This window comes from Perca flavescens, chromosome 16 (assembly GCF_004354835.1).
Source record: "Perca flavescens isolate YP-PL-M2 chromosome 16, PFLA_1.0, whole genome shotgun sequence".
NCBI lineage: Eukaryota > Metazoa > Chordata > Actinopteri > Perciformes > Percidae > Perca > Perca flavescens.
The window spans coordinates 6,926,557-6,953,685 of NC_041346.1; the positions used below are offsets into that span (position 1 = coordinate 6,926,557).

General features: G+C 41.9%; 1 protein-coding gene across 6 annotated transcripts in view; it reads right to left on the reverse strand.

Moving 5' to 3' along the window:
* The window catches only part of sh3bp2 (SH3-domain binding protein 2), a 61,462-nt gene that overhangs the window by 607 nt on the left and 33,726 nt on the right, over positions 1–27,129 (reverse strand). For 3 of the 6 annotated variants that reach the window (XM_028601780.1, XM_028601778.1, XM_028601779.1), the window contains 11 exons: positions 10,264–10,403; positions 9,957–10,059; positions 8,778–8,895; positions 8,326–8,393; positions 6,953–7,038; positions 5,709–5,789; positions 4,201–4,918; positions 3,978–4,101; positions 2,516–2,571; positions 2,111–2,186; positions 404–463 (listed from right to left, as the gene is read on the reverse strand). In XM_028601780.1, the coding sequence (XP_028457581.1) occupies positions 404–463; positions 2,111–2,186; positions 2,516–2,571; positions 3,978–4,101; positions 4,201–4,918; positions 5,709–5,789; positions 6,953–7,038; positions 8,326–8,393; positions 8,778–8,895; positions 9,957–10,059; positions 10,264–10,399 (1,626 nt within the window). In that variant the 5' untranslated portion in view covers positions 10,400–10,403. Of the gene's footprint in view, positions 1–403; positions 464–2,110; positions 2,187–2,515; positions 2,572–3,977; positions 4,102–4,200; positions 4,919–5,708; positions 5,790–6,952; positions 7,039–8,325; positions 8,394–8,777; positions 8,896–9,956; positions 10,060–10,263; positions 10,404–13,560; positions 13,710–24,367; positions 24,737–27,129 lie in introns of those variants that run through there. The other 3 variants (XM_028601777.1, XM_028601774.1, XM_028601776.1) reach the window with 3 other exon arrangements.

Consider the following 27,129-nt stretch of genomic DNA (forward strand, 5'->3'; position numbering starts at 1 on the left):
TTTTTTGGTGTTAGTTGAAAGAAAGTATGAGTAGAAAAACGGCACTTTAAAATGGAACGGTCACTTTTTTTTAGTGGTGCCTTTTATATTTAATTTACTGTTCAATTTGTTTGATAAAAAAAAAAGAATGTTGGAAATGATTTCCTTTTATTTGTTTTAAATTCAACAAGCAATTTGTTGTATTTTAGGAGAATACTGAAAGCAGCAGAAATGGAGAACTGAATACATTTCAATAATTATTTATTGCAAGTGATACGGTTATCGTGATATTCAACAATGTTATCGCATGTTTTTCTCATATCGTGCAGCCTTAGTTACATTGTCATGTCTAAACATACATAATTATAACTGTAGCCTATATATAAATAAGTCAAAGAACGCCAGAGAGCAGCAGTCCTCTTACCTCTTCAAACAGTCGGTAGTTTCTGGCTTTGGCTATACTGATATCCCACACCACCAGCACCTGGAAAACACACCAAATGATTTTATTAGGACCTATTTGTCAGTAACAGGTGATGTTTTGACTTTAATGCCATGCTAGATATCAGAACAATAGATCAGAGGAATAGTTTCCTCTTTCTGCCCTTCTGTAATGACCTTTTGTGAATATACAGTAAACCATAGGAGTGATTAAATGAGGATGTGATAATTACTGCAGGCCTACAATTTGATATATTACACAGTACGGTACATGCAGGTAGATTTATCTGTCTAAGAAAAATAATAAGGCCCCTTGAGGCGGTGTTATAGTTGAGTGATATTTTCATTTAGAGAACTGGGTTTAGGTTCTCTGTGTCTACACAATTGAGCTCAGTATTTATTTCGTACAGAGTGAGCTGAGGGTAGAGCATTAATATACACAATATTAATTTTCTGTATATTTTCTGTAGAGAACACTGAGCCGGAGTAACTGTCTCTAAATACACTCTAAGAGGAGAAGCCTGTGAGTAATTCACCAAGTGTCATTCAAACAGCACAAAGGGTCTACAGCCATGCTAACGGCGCTGTGACGCTGTACTTAGACACAATGCTAAATGCTAAAATGAGCATACTAACATGCTCACAACTGACAACACGCTGATGATTAGCAGGTATAAAGTTATGTTCACCAGATTATTCTAGCGTGTAAGCATTACCATTTGCTACACACAATATAATTGAGTAGTAGCTGGTGCTAGTGTTATGACTATGGAGACAGCACATTTAAAACAATTCATGGCTCTCCATTGACTTGTATTGCGTGGAGGGGCCTCCTTGTCAATTCCGTCTACTAGCAAGCAACGGGAAAATGTCTAAAAGTTGCTGCGTGGTGGAATTTTTTTTTTAAGCTGCTGAACTGAAAAAAACAAACTTTTATGAAGACAAAAGTTGATACAGGTGTAAGGAATCAGGAGAATAAATGGAAATACTGGGATTCTCACCATAACATGACAACGACATGCCCATGCTATGTGTGCAGCAAGCATTTTGTTACCAAGTCAAATATCCAAATGACAGTTTTAAGCTAACTATATATCCGTAAGTGAAGCTAAAACGTTTTCTACACAGTCTGCAACTTGTGTTATAGTGTTATGTTTGGAGGTGCCTTAGCTTGCTAACACATAGCTAACATTAGCTTACAAACAGCTAAGTTGTCCTCTTTGGTAGACATAGGTTGCTAAAATAATCCTTTGACATGCTTAAATGTGATGTTTTTAGCTAGCTACCGGCATGTAGCTAGCTAGAGATGTTTTTTTTTGTTTTGGCATTTTAGGCCTTTATTTTAATAGGACAGGTGAAGACATGAAAGTGGAAAGAGAGAGGAGGAAAGCAAAGGGCCACAGGGCAGAGTCAAACCCGCAACCGCTGCGTCGAGGAGTAAACCTCTATATACGTGCGCCTGCTCTTCCAGGTGAGCTACCCAGGCGCCTCAGGCAGGCACTTTTCTAATGTTTCAGCCCTTGCATATTGTGACACTGATTGTTTTCCCCTCCCGAGGGCGTGGTTTTCAGAGTATGACGCGTTGCACTCTGTCTCTATGTAGCGACACTCATTTCTGCAGTGGACAGGAAACCTTTTCATAATTTTTTAAGTCACTGACCACAGCAACCACTTTTTTTTTTTTTTTTACCTTTGATGTTTTGGTTCCTGAGTTCCTGATAGCGTACAGTCCATCCTGTGGAGGCACGGGGCTCTCTCTGAACAACCTGCACAGGTGACAGGTTATCAATAGGGGCACATACTGTGAAAACATTATCACAGGCTAAATATTGTCTTTTATTTCAGATTACTTTATTGCTATGAGCTGTAATGAAGTTACTGCTGCAAATAAGAAAGACTGAACCAGAATACATGTAGCAACTACTACGCGTCTACCTCACAAATAAAGGAAATAAAGGCAATGTCGAAAAAAATAATTGCATGCAATACAACACTAGAGGGCAGAAATGTTCTGCAAAGTAGCAGAGCTGGGGCCTGCTGAAGGAACATTTCAGTTATTCAACTCTATATTACAAAAAAAGGGCATCCTTCTTACTTTTCCACGAAGCTGGATTCAGTCGTATCAATGAACACGGAGTCTGGCAGCTGCATCTGCAGATAGAAACACCTGGTTAAACACAATGTGTTTATTGAAGCACTGATATTGGCTCAAATATAGGTCATTAAGATACTGAGATTTAGAAATGCACAAAATTCAGTTTGAGGAATTGAATTGTAGTTGTAGAAATATTTAAGTTACAGGTATCCATTTTAGCCCTGTCTTCGGCAATCTCAGCAACCTCTCACGTGGTTTTCTTGTAATGCCACGAGAATTGAATGCAGTCATCTACGCTTAACGACTTTTCAAGTGATTCCGCTGTCGCAGACAAATTTCCAATATCGGAATGAAATCCTGAGAGTTGGAGCAGCGCTCCCCTCATCTCAATCGTTTGGTGTAAGGTGGTCATAAAACTCTTTTTTCCATCTAGACGCTCCAACAATATCAAAAGTCTTGTTGTATAGTCTGTGACTAAAAACTCAGTGACATTATGAAAGATAGTCTTAAGATATGAGATAGTGTCAGACTTTGGTCTTAAATTGTATGCTATAATCTCTCAGTACACCTGGTCTGAAATCAGCGCTGGGTTGCACCAGCTATGGGTAAATTCAAACGTAGACTAGTTTAAACATAAGTTCTAACTTAGGACGGAGTTTATTGTGCAACTAACATTTTTAACGGTCGCACCAGTTGAAATAGTTCCAAAGTAGTCCTAAGTTACAACCTAAATCTTACACCTTGCCCTTAGTACAGTATGTGTAAAGTCCTCCATAAAATCTGAGATGCTGCGAATTACCGACTTGCTGGCAGCTGCATTACAACATGACACGGACAGAAACGGGGCACTCAGTCCTTCTCTACAAGTGTGTCTGCTGCTACGGTATTTTGCTACAGAATCATTTCAAAACCCGGGTGGTGATTCAATTCAAGGGCATAAATCCACTGTGTGTGTGTTGCAATAAGAGCAGTCGCTCTTTCGTTATGTCAGCGCTTTAGCGATTATGTAATGTTTCCAACTAATCATGAGCAACAAAACATGACTCGTCAGAAGCTCTACCAGATTTGCCGGTTTCCCCCGACATACTTGGTCGTGTAGTTCACTCGCTCGATTCACGCCCAGACTGTACGTTGATGCTGACCTTAACAAAACAAACGCTGTGATGAATGTGATCAAATGGCCAGGGGCCAAGACTGACAGCTTCATCCTTAAGCAGTGACTCTGGGTATCCCCTGAGAAAATGGCTCATGACCCCATACCTAAACCCAGCAAGTTGTGTAGTTGGGGCACCTTCCCGTAAACAGGACAACAGTCGGGGACAAAAACATCGTGTGAAATGAGCCGCATTTGACTTAAGAGTCTTGTAGCCTGCGCGCGGGATAAAGGATCTATACAGGATGTGTTTGAGAGGCCCGTAGTGAAAGCCCGTGTCAGTTGTCACATCACTTCGGTCTCTCTTACGTTCTCGTAGTCCTCGTCGGAGTCGTCTCCTCCGCTGTGTTTGGACGAGTCTCGTTTCCTCCTGAAATCTGTGGGCGTCTCGTCTCCCAGCGAACGGAAGCTCTGGCCGTCTGGAGATGCTCTTCTGGGGGGGAAGACAAAGCCTTAAGTGCTGCTGCTTCAACCAGACTCACCTTTTGTGTTAGACACCGCTGTTATTATGTGTTCTTTGAAGTCGACTTACTGAAGCGGTGTGCCCGGCTGCTTGGACTTGGCTGCGGGCAGCGCGGGTTTCAATGTTGGCGGAGGAGGTTTAGGTACCGGCGGCTTATTTAGTAGTCCAGCTCTAAGTAGAGGAGAGAGGGAAGGGTGGCCGGGCAGTGGCGGCTTGTTGAGTGACGGGGCGTCTGACATCACAGGTCTGAGGTTAGCCCCTCCAACGTTTACCTGAGGAGGCAGGCACGGCTTGCTGCGGGGCTGGCTCGTCTCCTTGTGGTGGTTGCTGCCCATTGATTGGCTCCCCAAAGCATTAAGGGAGCGGTGGGCGGGACCATTTAGGACCATCCTGCTCTCTAATTGTTCACAGATGGGCAGAGTGGCGGGGGTCTGGGACCTCCAGTCTCTCTTATTGTTCCCAGGCCCCCCCACTGATGCCACCTGGCTCTGAAGAGTTTTCTTTGCGTTGGGGGGAGGAGGAGTCGGAGGGGTGGGGGAAATGGACCTGTGCAGGTGGGGGGCATAGGGCAGAGGAGGGGGCGGGCCTTTGTTGGGGTCCTTCAGTATGGAGGGAGGGGGGGCACAGGGCGGGGTTTTTTTGGGGAGCGGGCTGGTCGGGATTCTGTGTAGAGGCGGGACGGCAGGAGGCGGGCCTTTGTGGAAACCTGGACTGGAGTCTTGACGGAGCTGGAATGCTGCCGGCACTGGGGGAGGAGGGTAGGAGGGGGGCGGCACCGCGGGTCGACCTGAAGAGGTAAAAAAAAATAAAAAATAAAAATCAGACTAGTTTGTTTTGGTTACAAGTATTTTTTTGTAAATGTTTGTTTCCCTAAATGTTTATTGCACTCTGATTTTCCCTATATGTCCAATAGCTACTGGTAGAGTGTCAACAGACTATCAAAATAAAGTGTTACTGTATATTATATTATGTGCATAACTGCACATTTTATGCATCTGAGGCTTAATACATTTCCAATTTTTTATAAATTTTCCTTGAAAAATGTGCCGATTGTTTAAATAAGTGGTTATCTTTCCTGTTTTACAGTGAACAAGGTCCGCTGGTGGTAGCTGGAATACACCTCAATTAATATCAACTAGTGTGAATCTTTCAATACATACATGTTAAATCAACCTTGTTGTTTTTTTAACAATCACACAGTATTTTTCCTAATTGATTTTCATTTACATTTTAAAATGTTGTATATTTAAAATCAAATCTTCACACATTTCTTAATACTCTCATAAAAAATAGAAACTGAAAATTACGAAAATATCCAAAAAACGTGTGGGTGTTTTTCCAGTTGCAGTTCTCTTTATTGTCCTCGCTTCCTTCAACCAAATTATTTCCCTCTAGCTGTCGCTTTCACCTCAGCTTGTAGTCCATTTACAGGGAAGTCCCAGAGCGTGTGAGAGGTAGTGCGGGACGAAGACACTGTGGGTTCTGTGTCTCCTCACGTGACCTTCGACCTCACTACTATCAGTTCTTATGTCAGAGAGTCAGGCGGTACAGTGTGTATGTGTGGTGGGTTGCGTCACCTGTCGATGTCGGCGAACAGTCACCGTCTGGCTTCAGATAGTCTGGCTCATCGTCATCGTCATCATCATCCTCCCCGTAATCTACACACAGAAAGAAGAGATAGCGCAGTGTAATAACACGCAGGTAGAACGGGTGCGTTACGTGTCTGCAGGGTGCGATTTGCTGTTTACCCCCTTTCTGATCTACATATCCCTGCCTCTGCGGAAAAAATTTATTCAGCCCGCTCCTCAAAGTGATCATCTACTTCACCAATAGCGTCGACCATATATTAATGATATACCTAAAATCGAAGTCATGATTTCATAATCCCCGCATTTCCGTTGCAAAAAAGTCACATATATCTCAGCTGAAAGTTGAAAAATGATGCGTTTACTTCACACAACAGCCATTTTCCCCTGTTGCCAAGTGACGTAATTACGCGACGTGAACATCATCGAAAAGCAGGGTGTTGTGGGAATCACTTTTTTTCTCTCTTTTTCATCAACCCCAAATTTCATTGCATAAAAATATCCCGCATATTCCATCGCATTTTTTAAGAAAAACGTGCCGCATAATCAAGGATTTTCGCCCGCAACAATCACAAAAAACATTTTTCTGGAAGGACTGAGACGTATGTTAAACTAAGTAAAGCGCTGTACCGTGAACAGTCTGTAGTGCCGTAGAACGATAAAATCCGAGCAGCAGTTGCTGGTTGGATTTAGCCGCTACAGAGCTCCGGGACGCCGGCTACCAGCGGCGGTTGTTTAGCCGCCAACAGGTGACTGTGAGCCGGCTACAGGCACCACCAGGTGACGCTCCTTTCAGGGGCCACGTGGTGGAGTTAAGCCAGAAAAAGGGAGCGTCATGCGGCGATGACAGTTAAGTTTAGGCACAAAAACGACTAGTTAAGTTTAGGAAAAAGATCGTGGTTTGGATTAAAAACACTCCCGAGGAACGAACGAGCGTTTCCTGGGTGAAAGCATTTGTGTTTTTGCCGCATAGTGAAAGCGCTGTGTTTTATGTTGACACCATGTTGTGCCACTTCGTTTTGAGATTATTTGCCATTGAATATTGAAGTGTGAAGCGTTTTGGCGTGGCCGGCCGAGTGGCACTATATCCATGATATTGGAATTGGAAGGGGGATTTAATTCTTGCATGATTTGTTTTGTTGTGCATTATCAAAAAAACATTCCCCCCCCCCGTCCTGTTTTCTTCACGAATTGCACCCTGCAGGTATGTACTGTATTCATGAAGGTGGTCTTACCATCTTCTGCGTTATTGAAGGGGTGCTTAATATCCATGGGCTTCTCAATGCTGCCATAGAAACTGTCGGCATCTGACTCTGAGTCACTATGGCAACAAAGAAAATGTTATCATTAATACATATTTAAAATAAATAAAAATAAAAAAGGTACATACATCAAGTGTGAGTGGATTTTATTGGCCGTTATAGGTTCATGAAATGTTCTGCAGGATGTAGATATATGGATAGCTGCTAGTCTGCTCTTAAAACTAGCTGTTATTGCTATAAGATAGCCAGTTAGCTTAGCTTCCAGCTAGAGCTGCAAAGATGAATCGATAAATTGTTAACTATTAAATGAATCGGCAGCTATTTTGATAATCAGTTAATTGGTTGGAGCCGTTTTTTTCAGAATTCTCTGATTCCTGCATGATAAATGTGTATGTTTTCTAGTGTCTTCTCTCCTCTGTCACAGTGAACTGAATATCTTTGACTTGTGGACAAAATAAGACATTTGAGGGTGTCCATCTAGGGCTTTAGGGAAACCTGATTGAAATTTTTTTTTTTACCAATTTCTGACAATTTATAGACCAAACTAATCAATTAATCGAGAAAACAATCGACAGCTCGACTATGATTTATTATTTTTTTATCGACTATGAAAATAGTTGTTAGTTGCAGCCCTGGCTACATCATTATGATTTACAAAAGAGGACACACTCTTTCATTCAAAGTCATTCTTCTTTCATTCTCACATTCTTTCTTATGCTATTCATTATGTCATTTACTATCCCAATTTGCCAGCTAGCCAAAAGCTAACATCTAATCCAATCACTTTTGGCTTCTATTTACTGTATTGTTCTGTTCTGTTTAGTTTTATCTAGCTCAACCAACGAGACTATTTCGCAGCCATTAATGCTGGTTATTAGGCTGTTACAAGATGGAAACGTGTTGGCATTATATCCTACAAAACAGACAGATGAACGGCTAAATGTTCTGAATAAAAAAAAAAAATCTCCATGCTGGTAGATTAGTAATCAAAAACAACCATTTTATTTGCCTGCAAAAGTTATAAATTAGCCTCCAGAATGCATTTTTTTTTTAAGTGTCTTTAGTCTGCTGGGAAAATGTTGCACTGGGCTGTCGCAACCTATCGATGAGTTTGCAAAGTTCTTAGTCAAGAGTTAGGGTTGACCGAGGTCACACCGATAAAGTCGGCTGAGGTTTTGCACCGCCGTTGCATTTTCTCTTTTCAGTTCAAGTGTGCTTTGGGTCTTGTATCGTATATAGTTGATGCTTTAACTGTTTTCTAATATCAAGACAACTATTATTCGTATATTAAATACTTTCCGTATCACACATGGGATGACAGTTAAGAGTCTAGAGTGTGTCGTTACCTTGAAATCTGGGGATCTTTTCTGTCGTTATAGTGATCTATCTCCCTTCGCAGGTATCGCATCCATTTCTGTAAAAACAAAACAACAGGACAATTGAGAAGACAATGTGTGACTTTTGCACCCTACAGCCTGTGAGCCAATAATAGCTCATATAGGGCTAAAAAACACTAGTGAAACTAATTGAAAATTCATTGTATAAGATGGACAAATTCCAATGTGTGAAATGGCACAAAAAATAGTAATATTAGTTATTAATAATTATATTATTATTAAAAAGGCATAACAGTTATGTGAGCTACTACGCACACACACACGCACAGGTTTGTGGCACTATCTTTGTGGGGACACGTCACACACACACACACACACACACACACACACACACACACACACACACACACACACACACACACACAGAGAGTATGTATGAGTACATGTGTGGTTGTCCTCACCCTCCTCTCGTCCTCGCTGGCTGCAGAGAAAAACCACGTCCTGTGTTTCTTACTGAAGTGGACGATCTTAAAAGGAAAGACATTACTGGACGTCGTCTCCTCTGCTGCTCTCATCACTCTGTGGAGGAGGAGAAATGTGGGAAGAAATATTTCTATCCACGAAGGAAAATATGCTAATTTCAACTCTGTTTGTGAGCCTGAATCCATCCTTGTGATAGTAAGACAAGAATTTCTACCATTATTCTACCATAATGAACTACCTCTACTGGTGGCTGTCTGTCCCGTAGATAGGGCTGGGTATCGTTCAAAGATGTTTGATACTGATGGCGATACCGATACAGTGACTTCGATACCGGTTCCTAAACTTTTTTTTTTCCATACCAATTTTATAAAATCCATTTTAGCAAAAAAAAAAAAAAAAAAGACATTATGGTACCAATCTTTGGTACCCAGCCCTACCAGCTACTGTCATTATGTCCATAAAAGGGGACATGTCCACAGTCTGGTGAGACGCTGAGCGAATAGTTAATTTATCACCATGACAACTATAAAAGCACTCTGTCAGTTGCTATGTTGGTATGAGAAGGTTCTGCTGCTGAACTTTTGTTTTCTTATTGGAGTAGCTTATTTTTGGAGTGAGAATGAGTTCTGAAAGCCAGATCTCATCACATGGTGGAGTTATCAGATTATTCTTATTCTTATATTCTTATCAGAGACTGTATATAAAGACGGATGATGCCATCCCTACTCCCCCCCCCACTGTATAAGTGTGAAGCCAAAATATCCCAGATACAGGCGCTGCCGTCTTGTGATTTTGGAGCAAGAGTGTGCGCAGTAGTGATCAGGCGGTGGAGCCAATCGCAAGACAATCGCAGCTTTCAATCATGAAGTTTCACCCTAGTTTTATAGCATTAAATAACTAATAAAAAACAAACTTATGCCAAAAATTAACACTTTAACAAACATCAGCGTGATCAAAACTACCTTAAGTGACAGAAACAATCTTGCGAGCAGGATGTTTTGGCTTCACTTACACAGTCTATGCATCAACCCCTGGTTGTTATCAATACACCTATGCTATATTAGTCATTTTGTGCTAAGACAGGGTACAATGTTATGTATTCATTTCCTACAACGTTACGATTAAGGACTGTCAGCAGCTGAAGAATTTTCACTGACCTGTTGTAGCCGTTGAGAGAGAACGCCCCCTGTGGTGCAGGAGAGGTACTGCTCTTAAAGTAGTAAACGCAGCCCTTATGGATGATGATGTACCTCAGTGGCCCTGTAAGACACGCAACAGATATTAAAAACGTTTCCATCCATCCATCCACCTGGGTAATGAAATTGAACATGGTTTGACTGAGGTGCAAAAGTTGCTGGCTCAATAAATGAATGCAAAAAAAAAGATAACTGCAGATTACAATACATTGTCAGATCTTCTGCTCATTGTGTCCACCCACACTTAATTTTTTCAACATGAACTCACATTTCAGCAGGCTGAACTGGCTGCCTCCCTTCTTGTGGAGGTATCCTGAAGTGGAAACTCCTCCCGGCATGGTGAGGAGGTTCTGAGCCCCGATGGCTCGCATCGGCACCGGCCAGCACATCTCCAGAGACGACATGGTTCTACCAGAGAGGAAGAAACAGGAGACGTTATCATTATTGCATCGTTGTGTGACAGATCACCTCAGGAGTCGCACAAGATCATGGAAATTTAGGCTTGAATCCCAGCGGAAACAACAGCAACTCTGTTCTCGTGGAGAAGTTAGTTTTGCGGATAAAAGAAAAAATCCAGAAAGAATTCAAACCCATAACCACTCTGTTACCAAACTTGCTTCCTAACCAGCTAAGCTTTTAGTATGTGGGATACATTTTATTTAAAGAAGTGGAGTAGTTCCTAAAAAAAAGAAGTCAGAACCTCAAAATGAACCTCATTGTCTTTTAAAAAATGTATCTGCACCTGGATTTGGGTTAGCAGTAAAAATGATCTTGTTCCTCAGTCTCCTGTAAGCTTTAAATATAAAAAGTACAAACTCAATACAAACTAACTCTGCTTCAAGACACAGCATTACTGTCCATATAGGGGGGGCATTTGTAATCCCTGTGTGCCACTGTTATCTTTAGTTGACAAAAAATAGATGTTTTACTAGACTACTAGTGTCATTGGTACATTGGTATCAATACAACTATGATATCATTAATACATAGGCCTATATGACATTTTGGCCGCCACCTCTTATCCACCCTCGCACTCAGCTCTGGCACCCCGCAAGGCTGCGTGCTGAGCCCACTACTGTACTCACTTTATACACATGATGACTGCACAGGAATCCATACCTCCAACTCTTGTTATTAAATTTAGCGGGACTCATCTTGGGAGAGGATGAGTCGGCCTACCAAAACAAGGTTCAAAAACTGTCGGTGTGGTGTCCCGACGACAACCTTAACGCAAAATACAAAACTCCCCCAAAAGTGCAGAGCTGATCTCCCCCACCCCCCTCCCCACACACACTCCCATCTTCAGAAATGGAGACAGTGTGGAAACAGTTTTTAAATTCCTGGGAATCCACACATCAGGAGATATCGCTCCTGGTCTCCCAACACTACAGCTGCTGTCAAGAAGGCCCAGCAGGGTCTGCACTCACTGCGAGTTCCAGTATCAGATATGTGGAAAGCTGCTGGCAGCCTCCCACCACTCTGCAATAGAGAACATCACAACATACTGCCTCACAGCGTGCTATGCTGGCTGCTCAGCAGCAGACAAAAAAAGCACTTCAGAGGGTTCTCAACGCTGCACAGAAAAATCACCGGCTGCCCTCGCCCCTCGCTCCAGGACATCGCAAACACCCGCTACCTTTCTGAAGCAAAAACACGTCATTAAAGATTGCAGTTGTCACCATGGCCACCATCTCTTTGACCTCCTGCCATCAGGGAGACGCTACAGGTCCATCAGAACACCTTCCACCAGACTAATGAACAGTTTTTTTTCCTAAGGCCGTCCACACTCTAAATCTACACACATAATGCATTTTATTATTGTTCTTACATTCATTTTCTGTGTAGTGTTATATTAGTATTAAAATCTGTGCTATATATTTATTTATTATCACAACCAAGACGTTTTATGATGAATGTTGGTTGTTGAATGAATTTTCTTCTTTTTATCTTCTAAACACGGATGTGTGCAATATAATATAGTTTCTTTTAAACGCCACTGGGATGGGCATTTGCAATTTCGTTGATTCATTGTCAAATCATGACAATAAGGGCTTCTTATTGTATCTTGTAATATAGATATTTGTGCTCTGACAAGGTGCAAACTTACTTATACTGTATACATCATGACAGGCCCCTGTGAGGCTGTGCCGTATTATTTCTGACTGTCCCACATGGGAGTTAACTTGGATTGAAATTGGAAATGTTTGGTTGTTAATTTAAAGTCCTCAACCCAAAATCACGCCGTCAGACACATTCAGAGCCAACACAACCTGCTTGAAAATTTAGGACCAAATTCTCACTTCTAAGATTTTTTCCCAAAAATAGGCCTTATGTTCCCACATTTCTAAGATTTTTTTCCAAAATTAGGCCCTATGTTTGCCTAACCCCTAACCCTAACACAAACCCTTGAAGGGAAATGTAGGAACGCAAGACCTTATTTTGAAAATGTCCTAGAATTGTGGGAACATAGGGCCTAATTTTCAGTGGGAAAAAATAATCTTTCGAAATGTGGAAAAATACGGCTGTAGGATCATTGGGATGTGGGAACATAGGGCTGACCCCAACCAGAGCACATTTTTCTCCCATCCCGGAATGCTGTGTGGACTAGCCAGACCCTCCTCCGCAGCGCCGCGGTGGAGAAAGGTCTGGCAAAGCGAGACTAAGGGAAGGGTATTGGCAGGAGTCTTTATGGTGGGAGGAAACCAGAGCACCCAGAGGAAACCCACAGAAACTCGGGGAGAAAAGGCACACGCCACACAGAAAGACCCTGCCTGGGGATCCAAACCAGTACTTAGCAGTGCCTACTTGCTGTGAGGAAGCAGTGCTAACCACTGAGCCACCATGCAAGATCTTGTGATATACAGTTCATGGAGGATCCACTCATCAGGGGTTGCAAGTATAAGTCCTGCATTGACAATGTTACTTAAGTAAAAGTATATAAGTATCATCAGGAAAATGTACTTAAAAGTAATAAAAGTAAAAGTACTTAATGCCGAAAAATCCTCACATTTTAGAAACTGGAAACGATCCAAACCGTTGTGTGTTTAATGGTCTGATCATTTCAGCTGGACTTGTAGGCCGATATATTGTCGGGTAGTTTAATTTGTAATAAAACATCATATTTAATAAACTACATGTGTTTCGTGTGCAAAAAAAATCTTAATTTGTAAAGTAACTAGTAACTAAAGCTGTCAGATGAATGTAGTGGAGTAAAAAGTACAACATTTCTCTGTGAAATGTAGCGGAGCAGAAGCAGAAAATGGCATTAAAAAGTAGTACCTCAAATTTGTACTTATAAGTACAGCACTTGAGTAAATGTACTTAGTTACATTCCACCACTGGGTGTGTGTATTCACTATACATGCTTGTCATGAACACAACCTTGAGGCATGCAGTTGAGTTTCCAGAATTCCAGTCGTCATTATTATAAATGGATAAAGTGATTGGACGGATGGAGTTATTTGGATTTACTGGCTGATGCTATGGACAGTTACTTCATATCTCTCAGTCTCCAAACTCTTTTTTTCTTTAGAAAGTCATCCTGACCTGCTCATGCGTCGCCTACCTCCTGTTGAGCCTCCTGGTGATGCTCTGAACAGCAGCGCTGTCCCTCAGCAGGCTGACTGCGGAGGCTAACACTGTAGACGCTAGCGGCGGCAGCAGGTCCATGACAGACTCCAAAAACTCCTTCTCTTTCTGTCCTCAGTGGGTTCACTGTTGCGTCTCATCTGATCCAAACTGAGAGGTTTTTTTTTTTTTTCTCTGCTTCTCTGCCTCCTCTGATCCCACTCCCTTTTCATTTCTCTCTCTCTGATGATCTTTCTTTCGCTCTCTCTCTCTCTCTCTCTCTCTCTCTGGCTGCCTTTGATGATGTTTATCTCTCTCGCCCTCCCTCGCACATAGCACACATTGAAACGTAGATAGTGCAGCCTACTTAGGCGTTCAAGGCTTTGTGTTTGTGTGTGTGTGCGTGTGTGTGTGAGAGTGTGTGTGTGCGTGTGTGTGTGTGTGAGTGACGGAGATAGCAGTAGTCAACATCAACATCCCAAGTGAAGTTCTTCATCCTCTAATGTGTTTATGTGTAATTTCCAGTCTATCAACAGCATCATCTGCTGACCTCAGAGGAAGAAGGGAGGATGTGTGTGTGTGTGTGTGTGTGTGTGTGTGTGTGTGCGCGCTAAGAAATAATGAACTCAATATTTACAAGGACTTACCAAAATCCACTCCATTTCCCAGAGATAAAACCCTGCAGGAATGGTTGTCTACGCAGTGTACTTAAACTAATCTGCCTCTCCACCTGTTCTATGTGTGAAGGGACCTTGACATGCAATGACTGGCAGGTTGTTAGCTTGCTATGTGACAGCTCAAGAGCTGCTCTGATTGACTAAGGCCAGCATGTTCCTGGCTGGGAAGTGTGTTAGTTATGCCAGCTATAGTAATTCACCGCCTAGCCCTGTAGTCACTTCATCACCAAGCTTCCAGCACCACCGATTTTGCACGAGCGGATGAACTTTACAGCGCTGCTCTAATATGAAGAAATACTGACTTAAATGTAGCTGAATGTGCAATAAATGTCATGCCAAACAATGCGTCTGTTCTTAAACCCTGCTCAAAGAAATTCAACCAATCACTTTCATTTTAAAGCTATAGTGCGTAGTTTCTGTCGCCCCCCCATGAGGAATTCTAAGTAATGACAACAACACTGTCGGCGCATCCACATGACACAAGCCTTCGGTGATCGTGCGCTACCCCCCACCCCTCCTCCACGCAGTTACTTGTAGCCAAGGGGGACACGGAGGATAAAAAAAATAGCTTCAAATAAAAAAAATAGCTTTAAATAAAAAAATAGCTTTAAATTGTACCTTTTAGCAACCCTGTTGGCAAAAAAGGCAACGTTGAGTCAGGCTTCAAGAATTAAAAAAGAACAATAGAGAGAGAGAGAAAAAGGAGGAGGGCGTGAGAACGGAAAGCTGATAAAAATAAAAAAATAAAAATGGAGGCGAAAAACCTGCCTGATGTAAGACATAAATAAATAAATAACTAGGGTGGAGCTGCTGCTAGTTTCTGACCCCTGGGTGACCTGTAGTTTGTGTGTGTGTTATCATGCGGTTTGTAAACTGATAACCAGCGCACGCAGGCCACACACGCACGCACGCACGCACACACGCACGCACGCACACACACACACACACACACACACACACACACACACTTGGGTTACAAGTATGAATTTTAGTCCTGTTTTCGGTAATCTCAGTGACCTCTCACATGGTTTTCTGTCATAGACAATCTGTCATAATGTCGCTGAGTTTTTAGTCACAGACTAACCAGCGAACGCAGGCTACAACACACACACACACACACACACACACACACACACAGATTAACTGTGTCTTTTAGCAGACAACACTGAAGCAACATGATGACACTGACTGCACTGTTTTCTAGAGGAAGTGGCCTGCAACTCTATACGTTTAAGCATTGGTCCCTTTCCCACAGATAGAGGAAAAAGATGTGCTCGGGTGACAGAACAGGCAGACACACAAGGGACAGACTTTATCTGTTTTTTCCACCCAACAGTTGCCCTGATAGTTGTAAATGAAGAAAGTTGTGATTTGTATGATGTTACAACTATCTATTACCAAAGAGGAAATGTTGAAAAGTTACAAAATTACAAATATGACACACTAATATCTAAATTGTTGTTACTGAAAACATAGCTCTGCGCTTTGTCGTGACACTGAACCGTTGGGGTAATAAAATAAATATGTTGTTAAAATTAAAAAAAAAAGAAAAGTCTCTTTTTCAGGAAAATTATACAAAACTAACAAATGAAAGAAAAACAGCACAGAGGCAACAGAAAAGAGGGATTCCGTCATCGATAAATTGAATGAGATCCAGGGGATTCACTCGGGATTCACTCGGTTTGTTCAAATGCATTCTTGAGGGACTTCCTCCACTCAGAGGAAATAATGAACGAAATGAGAAATGAGAAGTCTGTCAGTAGGGTCACAGAATACAGTCTAATACGTCGATGTCGCGTTTTAAGAGAATAAAAGTGTGTTGTGGCTTTGAACCCTCTCACCCTGCTGGTTTATTCAAAGTTCCGCATCCTGAACTCTGCAGAGGTTTATGAGCCAGAGATGCTAATCAGAGAGCAGCAGAGTTTTTCCGGAACGGAAGGAAAGCACAGGAGCTGAACACATACCAGACTCATTCAAACATATTTCCTCCCTAGACACATACACACACAAACACACACAACGTAAAACAATGTCTGGCTTCAACAGGGATTTAAAGTCCCCTTCATAGTTTAGATTGTAACACTGTGTTTTCAAGGCTATTATGTGATGTTGTGAGTCCATTTTAATGGAAAAGTAAGTTCAGTGGCTGTAGAGCAGCAACAGACAAAAAATGTTTAAAAGTTTAGATAACTGACAGATGTTGGGGTGGGAATTTAACCAACATAAGGGCATCATCCTCTGTTATGTTTTTTTGTTTTAAATAATAAAATAAACAGTTTTCATCTGAACCAATGAAAAACTAAAATGGATACAGGGCAAATGTGAATACAGCAAAGAAGCTGCTACACTACAGAAATCCTAACAACACACGCTGACAACAGGTCCCCATCCCTCAGATGCTAGTCTCGCTTTGCCAGACCTTCCTCCACAGCGCTGCGGAGGAGGGTCTTGCTTTGCCAGACATTCCTCCACAGCCCTGCGGAGGAGGGTCTGGCTAGTCCACACAGCCTTCCGGGATGGGAGAACAACGTGCTCTGGTATAATTGGCATTTCTTTAAATTAATCACAATCGTCTTTGGCGGCACCAAGAAAGACGGAGCCACGGCGCCTCTGCAAAACAACCTCGGGAAGGAACTTGTTTTGGTGGAATGTGTGTACGTTCAAAGGTTATTTTAGTCGTACAACAGAAAACTCAGATTGGACAGATAGTCTAGCTAGCTGTCTGGATTTACCCTGCAGAGAACTGAGGATTAGTTAACCATAGTCCTCAGAAATCCACCAGAGTTTAGAATGCCAACACAAAGGAAGCGGAAGGTACGAAGGGCCGAAAAGAGGCGCATCTAGCGGAATTTCCAGCGGCGACGGAGCAATCCCCGGAAGTGGAACGTCGTGGATATAGACTACTCCGATCCTATCTGAGAGGCTACGTTTCCAGAAGTTGCTTTACAACCCAACATGATGGATCAGTTTTCTGACTGCTGTCGTGTAGTGAAAAAGCATGTGTCTCTTCTGAGTTGGCAAACCTCTTATCTGTAAGTCTGTAAAGCTGTCTCTTACAGCAAACAATGGACTGACCACAGTAACAGAAAATGAAACTAGTGCAAACTGTGAGATAGAAAACCCCTGATGAATCACGTCGCAGGACATATTCCTGTTGAATTTCCCCATGACAACATGACAGTTTACAGATTGCTATATATGTCAGAGGTCGTACGCCTCTGGAGCAACTCAGGGTTAAGTGCCTTGCTCAGGGACACATTGGTTGATGTATCGCAGTGGGAATCACATCCAGATCTCCCACACCAAAGCAATCACCACCCCCATTCTAACATTAAGCTCTAATTTAAGGACGTTTACATCCATATTGTACACAGTCTATACACAGGTTAATATTTGGTGTCAGTGGCTGTCTTAAGTCTGTGACCTACAGACAACAGCACATGCTTCCCTGCTGTTGTTCTGTCAGGCCTGGACTGTAGCCTGCATCACATCCTGCTGGTTTTGGGAGGCGTTGTGCCTTCAGTCTGCCAAATTGGTCATTTGCTAGTCACATATTGTGGAAAAACTGGGTGAAATTAGATTGAAAAGGACATTCTGTACAAACAAACAAACCTGATCTTTTTGGAAGCATATTATATTCAAATACTGTCATTTTCTTTTACCATCAAAACATGTTGGGCACCCCGAATAGAGTCTGCAGTTTTTCCTTAAAAGTAGCAGCTCAGATTTTTTTGAAGTGGAATTGTATGAGGTACTTTACAGGGTCCAAAATTAGCACCACCTAACAGCCAAATGCCGGTATAATATATAAGTGGCTGGTAGATTTTCTTCACTAACAACCAGCCAAAAAAAAAACAATGGTAATCTATTGAGCGGCTGGTAAAATTTGATCATTCACTAGCCAGTTGGGTGGTGGACAAAAAAGTTAATTTTGGAACATGGGTACTTATTTATAGTCGGTGTATTAGCTACAGTAGATGGAAATCTGCACAAACCCAGTTTGGAAAAGCAGACAGGAGTACCGGCACAGAAGCAAAGCAATGAACTGCTGTGGATGGGGGCAGCAGCTAAACGTATTTTAGCCCACCTTGAAAAAAAATCTAAATTAGTTTAAGTGTACGCCATATTTAGAATTTCTTTCACCGCTTTTCCTTGCTATCAGACAGCCCTGTCCCACTAGGAACTGAAACCGTTATCTATACTCTGTTTAAAGCCACCAGACTCCATTGAAGACAAAAAAAAACAACCAATATTTTACCTCACAGAACACTCAGAGTGTCCTTTAAAAACACCAAAGTCATACAATAACATAAACAAACTAACTGATTGAGGCAGCGGTAGCCTAGCAACTCCCGTGTCCTGGTGGTAAAAAAAAAAAGTTTTGTCTGAGATTTTGATGGCTTAGAAGATTGAGGTTTCAGTGCCCTGTGGTAAAACGCTGTCTGACAGTAAAGCAGTGAAAATATTCTGAATATAACTTAAACTAAGGTCCATTTTTTTTAGGCGGGCCTAAATAATACACTGACTATGGATAAGTAACTCATACATGCCCACTTAAAGCTAAAATGTGCAATTATTTTATATTAATGGACGTCTGTTACATTCAAGCCGTTGCCAAATGAGTTGCTACAAAGCTAATTAAGACTATCCGCTCCACACAACTCTCTCTGGATTTCTCTGTATGGCTATGTTTACAAAATGGAGTAGTCCAGCGACTTTCGCGCGCAGCAGCTTGAGTGATGCGTTTTTAGCAGCGTTGGAGACGATACAAGTTACAAGATAATTACCTCTTCTGAAGAGTTTGTCATGTTTTCATTTTAATCCTCCTTGATTTGTAGGGATAAACGCTACAAGCAACTGCGTGGAGGAGGGGTGGGGGTGCGGCACGATCACCAAAGGCTTGCGTCATGTGGATGCACCAACAGTGTTGTTGTTATTACTTAGAATTCCTCACGGGGGGCGACAGAAACTACGCACTATAGCTTTACGAAAATCCAAACGGTCCAATAGACAACCTCCACTAATCAGGGGATTAGGGCAGCCTGTGTGTGTGTGTCCGCGAGGCAAAACCCGGGTTGAAAAAAGTCCACTAAACATAGACTGCAACTGAAAAGCATCATCATAAACAACACAACGTGAATACTGAAGAACATAAGCAGATTTCTTGCTAAGTCTGAAATTTTTTGAAGCCTATTAATAAACAGACAGACTTCTCAGTAACCACAAATTCGATTTGATACCTAAAATAGCATGTAACCGTGAGCGGGATCATTAATCAGCAGATCCGTCGGCAGGAAAATGGAGCAAAGTCCACATCCACTGATGAAGACTGAATGAAAATTGGAGGTGGAGTGCATAGAATCTCTCAACTGTCGTAGGGTATTTCACACAGGGTATTTGGAGCTGTTCTGTTTGGCAGCATGGCCTAATTGTTTGTACTTAGTTATTTGTGGGCCAAAATATATTTCAATTGACATGTGTACATGCTACCTCAACATCTGCAATGCTATGACACAGATTACAACAGCTGCCAGGTGTGTGCGGCTAACCAATGACTTTTCTGTGCTATGAGGAAAGTGTGTGTTTTAGGCTCAGACCTGATCATCAAGCACCCACTGCGTCCCGGAAACACACATGCAATCACATGACCACGAGCAGATGGAAAGGTCGTAGGTGAACCGCTGTCCGAGCTGCAGCACCACACAGAGAAGTGTCTGTCCTGCCCAGGATCAGAGGCTGTCATAAAGAGCTTCCTGTTCCCCTTGACGACTGACCACAACGGTTCCTCCACTGCTTTCGTGTACGTACGGTAGGTGTGAATAGAAACTGAGAGTAGTACTTTCACAGAGGTTAATGTGAACTGATCAGTTTATTTGTCCAGGCGAATGATTAACAGGGCTGTGACGGATCGTTGCACACTGTAAACACTGACAGGAAAACTAAGTCAACAAGTTAGAACGATGACTTTGAATTTTTGGTATGGTATTGAAAATGCCAATATTGATTGTTTTTGTTGCAAATGATTTCAGCCTGTGGTGGTGACACAGATCATTCACAAATCAAGACATGGACCATGATAGGTTGAGAAACAGTCTGTGTGTGCCAACATTTGGAAAGAATCAAGACAAAATTGCATCTCCAGTGTGCAAGAAGCAACAGTTTTGACGCAGTTATGACCATGGTCAGGGAATACCTTAATTTGTGAGGGTACCTGGTAGGGTTTGACCGATACTGGTTTTCAATGCCGATAACAGATATTTGGAACCAATATGCAATATACAAAACAAATTGGTAAACTTATTTCAAGCACCGAAACAATTCGTACAACACATCATAAGTTAAGGGTTGTTTTCAGAAGAGATTGAGGAATTACAAAATCAACTTTTCAGCTTTAGCGCCAAATTATCTCTTTACATTTGGGCATCACTATACGGAAAGCTGAGTTTGTTCTGAACATTTCAATATAAAACACATGGGGGATCGGTTTTACGCAAATACCCTAAAAGGTAAATTTAAAGGTCCCATGGCATGAAAATGTCACTTTATGAGACTTCAGATACAGTATTAGGGGACCACTAAGGCCTATATAAAAGAGACTTCAGATTCAGTATTATGGGACCACTAAGGTCTATATAAAAAAGACTTCAGATACAGTATTAGGGGACCACTAAGGCCTATATAAAAGAGACTTCAGATACAGTATTAGGGGACCACTAAGGTCTATATAAAAGAGACTTCAGATACAGTATTAGGGGACCACTAAGGCCTATATAAAAGCATTCAAAGAGCACCATGTCTTGGGACCTTTAAGAAGATATGTGAAAATGCCCTTAGACCTCAGAGGGTTAAGTCAGACTCAGTGGTGAGTGGAACCGAAGCAGAGGGACAGACACGGAGCTGTTGCCGAGCCAAAGTAGCGCACTTTTTGACTTTTCAACTTTATTAGTTAGCAAGCAAATTAAACACCGTTACAGATAATCTGCAAACTGCCAATAAAACGGCCCAATAATCGACCAGGGCCGATAATCTGTCTATTCCTAGTACCTGGTGCTGCTGGTGTCATCTGATTGGTGGACATTAACATACAAGATTTACACATATTGTTGCTGGTTCCTTATCAAAAAAACAAAACACAGAATACAAAAAAAAAAAAAAAGAACAGAAAGTTAACTTAATACTTGACGCACACACCTGCAACAGTGGACTTAATGAAAGCTGAAAAACCAGGTCCTCTTTCTCTACCTTTAGCTTTTCCTATGCATCATCACTTCCTGTGTCCAAATATGGCCATTACACTACACAGGAACTGTCACACTTCCATAACTGCTACAGGAAGGAATTTTCCTGTAGAGAGAGAGAGAGAGAGAGAGAGAGAGAGAGAGAGAGAGAGAGAAAGACACAGACAGACAGACAGGCAGGCACACGCACACACACACAGAGAGAGAGATATGTATAAAGAGGAAGAGAGAGGTAGAGAGAGAATCAGAGGCAGCAAGAGAGAGCGACAGCATTGAGATTTTGCCCTGACTGTATGCCCACCCCTCCCCTCCCCCCCTGACATGGGGTCGAGAATGAGAACACATTTCCTGTAAATGCTCCCTTTTCTCTTCTCTGTCTCTGACAAAAACCCTGCTGAGAAATTACCGTGGCAACTGACAGGTGACGTGACTGGAGCACCAGCATCGAGTGCTTATCTCTACTGGAAAATAAAATGTGTCTCTGAGGAGAACGACACCAGACAGCCGTGATTTAGGTTTGATGCCTGCGTCATGCTTTGCGTAGATATTCAAGCGTTGGCTGCATATGTAAACCAAACCCCATTTGTGACACTGGCACTTTGTATTTTACTGACTGATTTGGTCACACAGCGTTCTCAATTCAAAAGTTTTGGAAAAATGACCACGGATGTCAACTTTCTGCCCAAAATGACAGAAAAGTTTGCCTCTCTAGTGGGAACCAAACCTGTCAACTCCCCCTAATGTGACTTCCCCCTTCTCCTAGTTACCCTGCTGCTTACATCTCAGACATGGTTTCTGAACTTCAGATAACAAGTCCCTTTGGATTAAACTGGGCAGAACAAGACAACACAAAAATTAAGACTGTATTCACAAATTGACTAGCGTCTGAAATATCCCAAAAAATAGGATGTGACCTACTGCACAACCTACTTCTGTGCGTAATAATGTGCTTTGCAATGTGGTTACATCATATCCAGCCTCTGTATTCAGGCCTCATTCCCAGTGATGTGACCAAGTTATCTTTTCTCACGTCCCAAGTAAGTCTCCAGTTATTCTTTTAGTGCAAGTCAAGTCACAGGTTACGTCAAGCCAAGTCGAGTCCTTTAGTTAAGGCAAGTCAAGCACTCTAACCTGTAGTATCCGGTCTTTATAAAGAGAAAGGACAAGGTATTAGTAGCCCATCTAATAAAATGATTGGCTAGTTTGTATAACTAGTACAAAAGAAGTATGACTGATGAATTTAGTGAAATGAATGTAATCAAAAGCCAAAACAAATTAGTATTGATTTATTTCATATTCCCTCCCTATCACTTTTTAAACTACAAACTACAACATCACACATTATAACATTCTACAACTTGATGCATCTGAAAACCCCAATTCCAATGAAGTTGGGACGTTGTGTAAAATGTAAAAATAAAAAAAAATAAAAAAAAATATATTCAATTGAATACACTACAGAGGAAAGATATTTAGTGTTCAAACTGATAAACGTTGTTGTGGGCACTAACACACCCCCATACCATCACATCTGCTGGCGTTTGAACTTTTTTAACTGACAATGTTTTTCCGAAGAGTTCCTGAGCCCAGGTGGTTATATCCTTTACATAATGATGTTGGGTTTTAATGCAGTGCCGCTTGAGGGATCGAAGGTCATTCAATGTTGGTTTTTGGCCTTGCTGCCTACGTGCAGAGATTTCTTCAGATTCTCTGGATCTTCTGATGATATTATGGACTGTATATGATGAAATCCCTAAATTGTACGCCGAGAAACGTTCTTAAACTGTTGGAAACATCCTTGCTTGTAAACGACTGAGCCTTGTTGGGATGCTCCTTTCATACCCTGTCATGACCAATTAACCTGTTCACCCCTGGAATGTTCCAAACAGATGTTTTTTGAGCATTCCTCAACTTTCCAAATGTATTGTTGCCTATGTCCCAGCTTTTTTGGAACATGTTGCAGGCATCAAATTCAAAATGAGTTTATCAGTTTTAACATTAAATATCTTGTCTTTGTATGGCATTCAATTGAATATAGGTTGGAAAGGATTTGCCAATCACTGTATACAAAACGTCCCAACTTCATTGGAATTGGGGTTTGTATATTTATTTGACAGATCGAGCTCTTTGGGTAGGTATATGGATTTCTCATTCCCACCTACTATTTAAAAAAGTGCTGTAAGTGATATAACGTTTGTTCAAATAAGTGGTAAACTAGGCATTCATCACAGTCATCACTGGTTGAGTGTTTGGTAGAGCTTTTAAATTTTTTTCTTTTAGATACCGCACCTAACAGCACTTTAATGTCTCGAGTCATTAATTTATAAGTCAAAGTCGGGTCTTATGTCATTTATTTTTTGTCAGGTCAACAAAACGGTGACCCGAGTCGACTCCAAGTCACCAAGTCTCAAGTCTACATCTCTGCTCATTCAATATAACGTGTTTGCCTCTCTGCTCTGCTGCAGTAGATCAATGATGCCTATCTCCATTCTCTTCTTCTTTTATTTTTTACAGTGTGTCATACTGCTTGGCTGCACAGAGACAGTGTGTAGACAGTACAATCTGGGTATTGCTCTTCAGCCTGCTTGAAATACAATGGACATTGCTTATAGAATATTTTTAGATATTTGAAAGCTGTCAAAATGCCTCTAGATCAAATGGGTCATGAGAAAACGTACGACATCCTACATCAGGCTCAACTTGTTGTAAAACTGATCCCTTAACCAAGACAGGTAAGGACAACCTCGAGTCAACTTATCTGGGAACACATACATACATTTAGTCACAAAAAGTTGACAGCCGAGACGAGACGGACAACGAAAGATGAAGTCAACGAGACAAAGTGTGCCAGGCTCACGGAAAAAAAAACCAAGATAGAGTCTGAACTTACATGACGTCCCTGTGTTCCCGAGTACATATCCTGGCGCTGGGCTTGCAGCTCCGCGCAAACGACTTGTTCTTCCTCATGGACAGGGCGGACATGTCGGAGGACATGAGGGCGGCAGCACGGCGCAATGTACCACCATACTTTTCAGCCGCGTGGACCGACGGAGGACGGATGTACGGTTGGATGGAGAGCAGAATGGTATAGAGACACCAAGAGATTCGAGATTTAAGGGGTGGATCGATTTGGAAGGAAGAAAAGCAAGGATACAGATAGATGAAGAAAAAAAAAGAAAAAGATGGAGTAAAAGATGAAAATAGTGACTTCAAATAGACCGGGAGATAGAACAATCAGTCGTGTTGGATAGGAAGTCTGTTGGCGCTCTGAACCCCTAATACATTGGCAGTGGTTTCCCTGACGGGGGCCTCTTCCTCCAGCCCAGGCTTCTCATTGGTCGACCGGCTGCGACATGTTCCTTCCTGCTTTGTCAGAGCTTGTATGTGGTTGGCTGCCGGATACAACCCACACCGCTCCACACACGCACGCACACACACACACACACACACACACACACACACACACACCCACACTCCCCCACACACCTTGAACACTCGGACACAAAGGACCTGAGAAAGAGGCTTTGGGACTTTCCATCCCCTAAGATGGAACAATACAGAGGTCAAGTACACAGACACACACACACAGACACACACACACACACACACACACACATAAGTAAATATATATATGATCTGAAACATAGCTGTTCCTGTGTGAAGTTGCAGGATTCTTTCTAGTTCCAGTTCTAATCTTCAACAGGCGGTCTGGGGCCCCTAGGGGGTCTTCAGAGTCACTGCAGGTGGGGCCACCAAATTATTATCAATTTTTGAAAGTTTTTTTTCAAAAATGAATATGTCTTAACATAATCTCAACATATTATTAGCAAATATAAATCCCCACTGATGATAGGCTTACTGGCCAATATTGTAGGTAAGGTAAGTACTAAGATAGCCACACACATATCCAGTAAATTGTAAAGATTCACTGTGCCACATGTATGTGTAACATTAAAAGATGATTTATAAAATTATGGCAACAATTATTATTTTAATAGCTTAGTATTCTATAGGGTATAAAGGCTTTAGGCCGCCCTACATGTTAATGTAGGCCCGGTTTAATATGCAACTTAATTGTATACAATACATGTAGTAGGGGGTCCCTGATCCATCTCTCTTTCAATTAAGGGGTCCTTGGCTTAAAAAATGTTGAAGACCGTTGGCCTAGACTGTCTCTAACAACTTCCCTGTGCCCTTGTCCTCATTTTACACATACACACTTTAAATATTATATGTACCATATTATCTTATATCTTGTATTCCTATTGCAGACCAATTACACATCAACACATTCTGTAGAGTCGGGAAGTGGGAGAAAAAACAGCTGGTATTGTATTTTCCCCCCGGTGTAAATTCCTGTTTTTCCTGTTACATTATCAACCATCCAGACCTCTCAGGTGGTCTGGGACGGGTCTACTTTCTGTCTCCAGACTCAAAACTATGAAGCACACAAAGATGCAGAATATGCACCACATAACTGAACAATCTCCCAGAAAACTTGAGGTCGGCTTCAACTTTAACTTCTTTTAAATCACGGCTAAAAACGTTTCTGTGCGACACTGCATTTGACCAAGTTACATTTAGGACTATTTGTTCATATCTTGCACCAGAACCGTTGCATGGGCTATGCGAAGTGTGTGACCACACAGGGGCCTCACGCCTCTAGGAACCTCGCACCTGGCCTGGAATCCTGCAGTTTGTTTTTTTTCATGACTTGACCCAACATGCTTATGAAATGATATTCATGTGCTTTATACTGTATAAATTCATGTAATCCCTGCAGCAAGTAAATCCGAAGCCTCAGAGCACAGTGCCATTATGCACGGCCTTTCACTGGCTTTACCTTCATTTGGTCTATATCAACAACGTTTTACTTCTGGAATTATTCAGGTGCTGCCGGAAATTCCGCCGGATGTCCCTTCTTTTTCGGCCACATTTCCGTTACCTTGAGCTTTCTTTGTGTTGGAATTTTAAACTGGATTTGTGAGGACTATGGTTAACTGCTCCTCAGATCTCTGCAGGGTAAATCCAGACAGCTAGCTAGACTATCTGTCCAATCGGAGTTTTCTGTTGCACGACTAAAACAACCTTTAAACGTACACGTCCCACCAAAATAAGTTCCTTCTTGAGGCTATTTTGCAGAGGCGCCGTCACTGTGTCATGGGCCAAGATGATTGTGATTGGAATGCCAATAGACCGGAGCACGTTTTTCTCCCATCCCGCATTGCTGTGTGAACTAGCCAGACCTTCTTTGCAGCGTTGTGGAGGAAGGTCTGGCAATGCGAGACTAACCATTAAATCGCCTGAAAATGACACCAGGCTGCTACTGTATAACCATACAGACCTCTACACCAGAGATCTAAAACACGGGGTCCGGGAACCCTAGGTGATCCTCAGAGTTACTGCCAGGGGGGGGGGCACCAAATTATTGTTAATTTTTAGTTTTTACATTTTTTTCAAACACTTAAGTGTCTCAACATGTATCCAAATATTATTAGCTAAATTAAAGACGGCCTATTTCTGGAAAAAAAACAAACCTTGATGATAGGATGATTGGCCTAAAGGTAGCCACAGATAAAGTTTATCCTAAGGATTCACTGTACCACATTTATGTTTACTATGAAAACATGATTCATAAAATCATGCCAACAA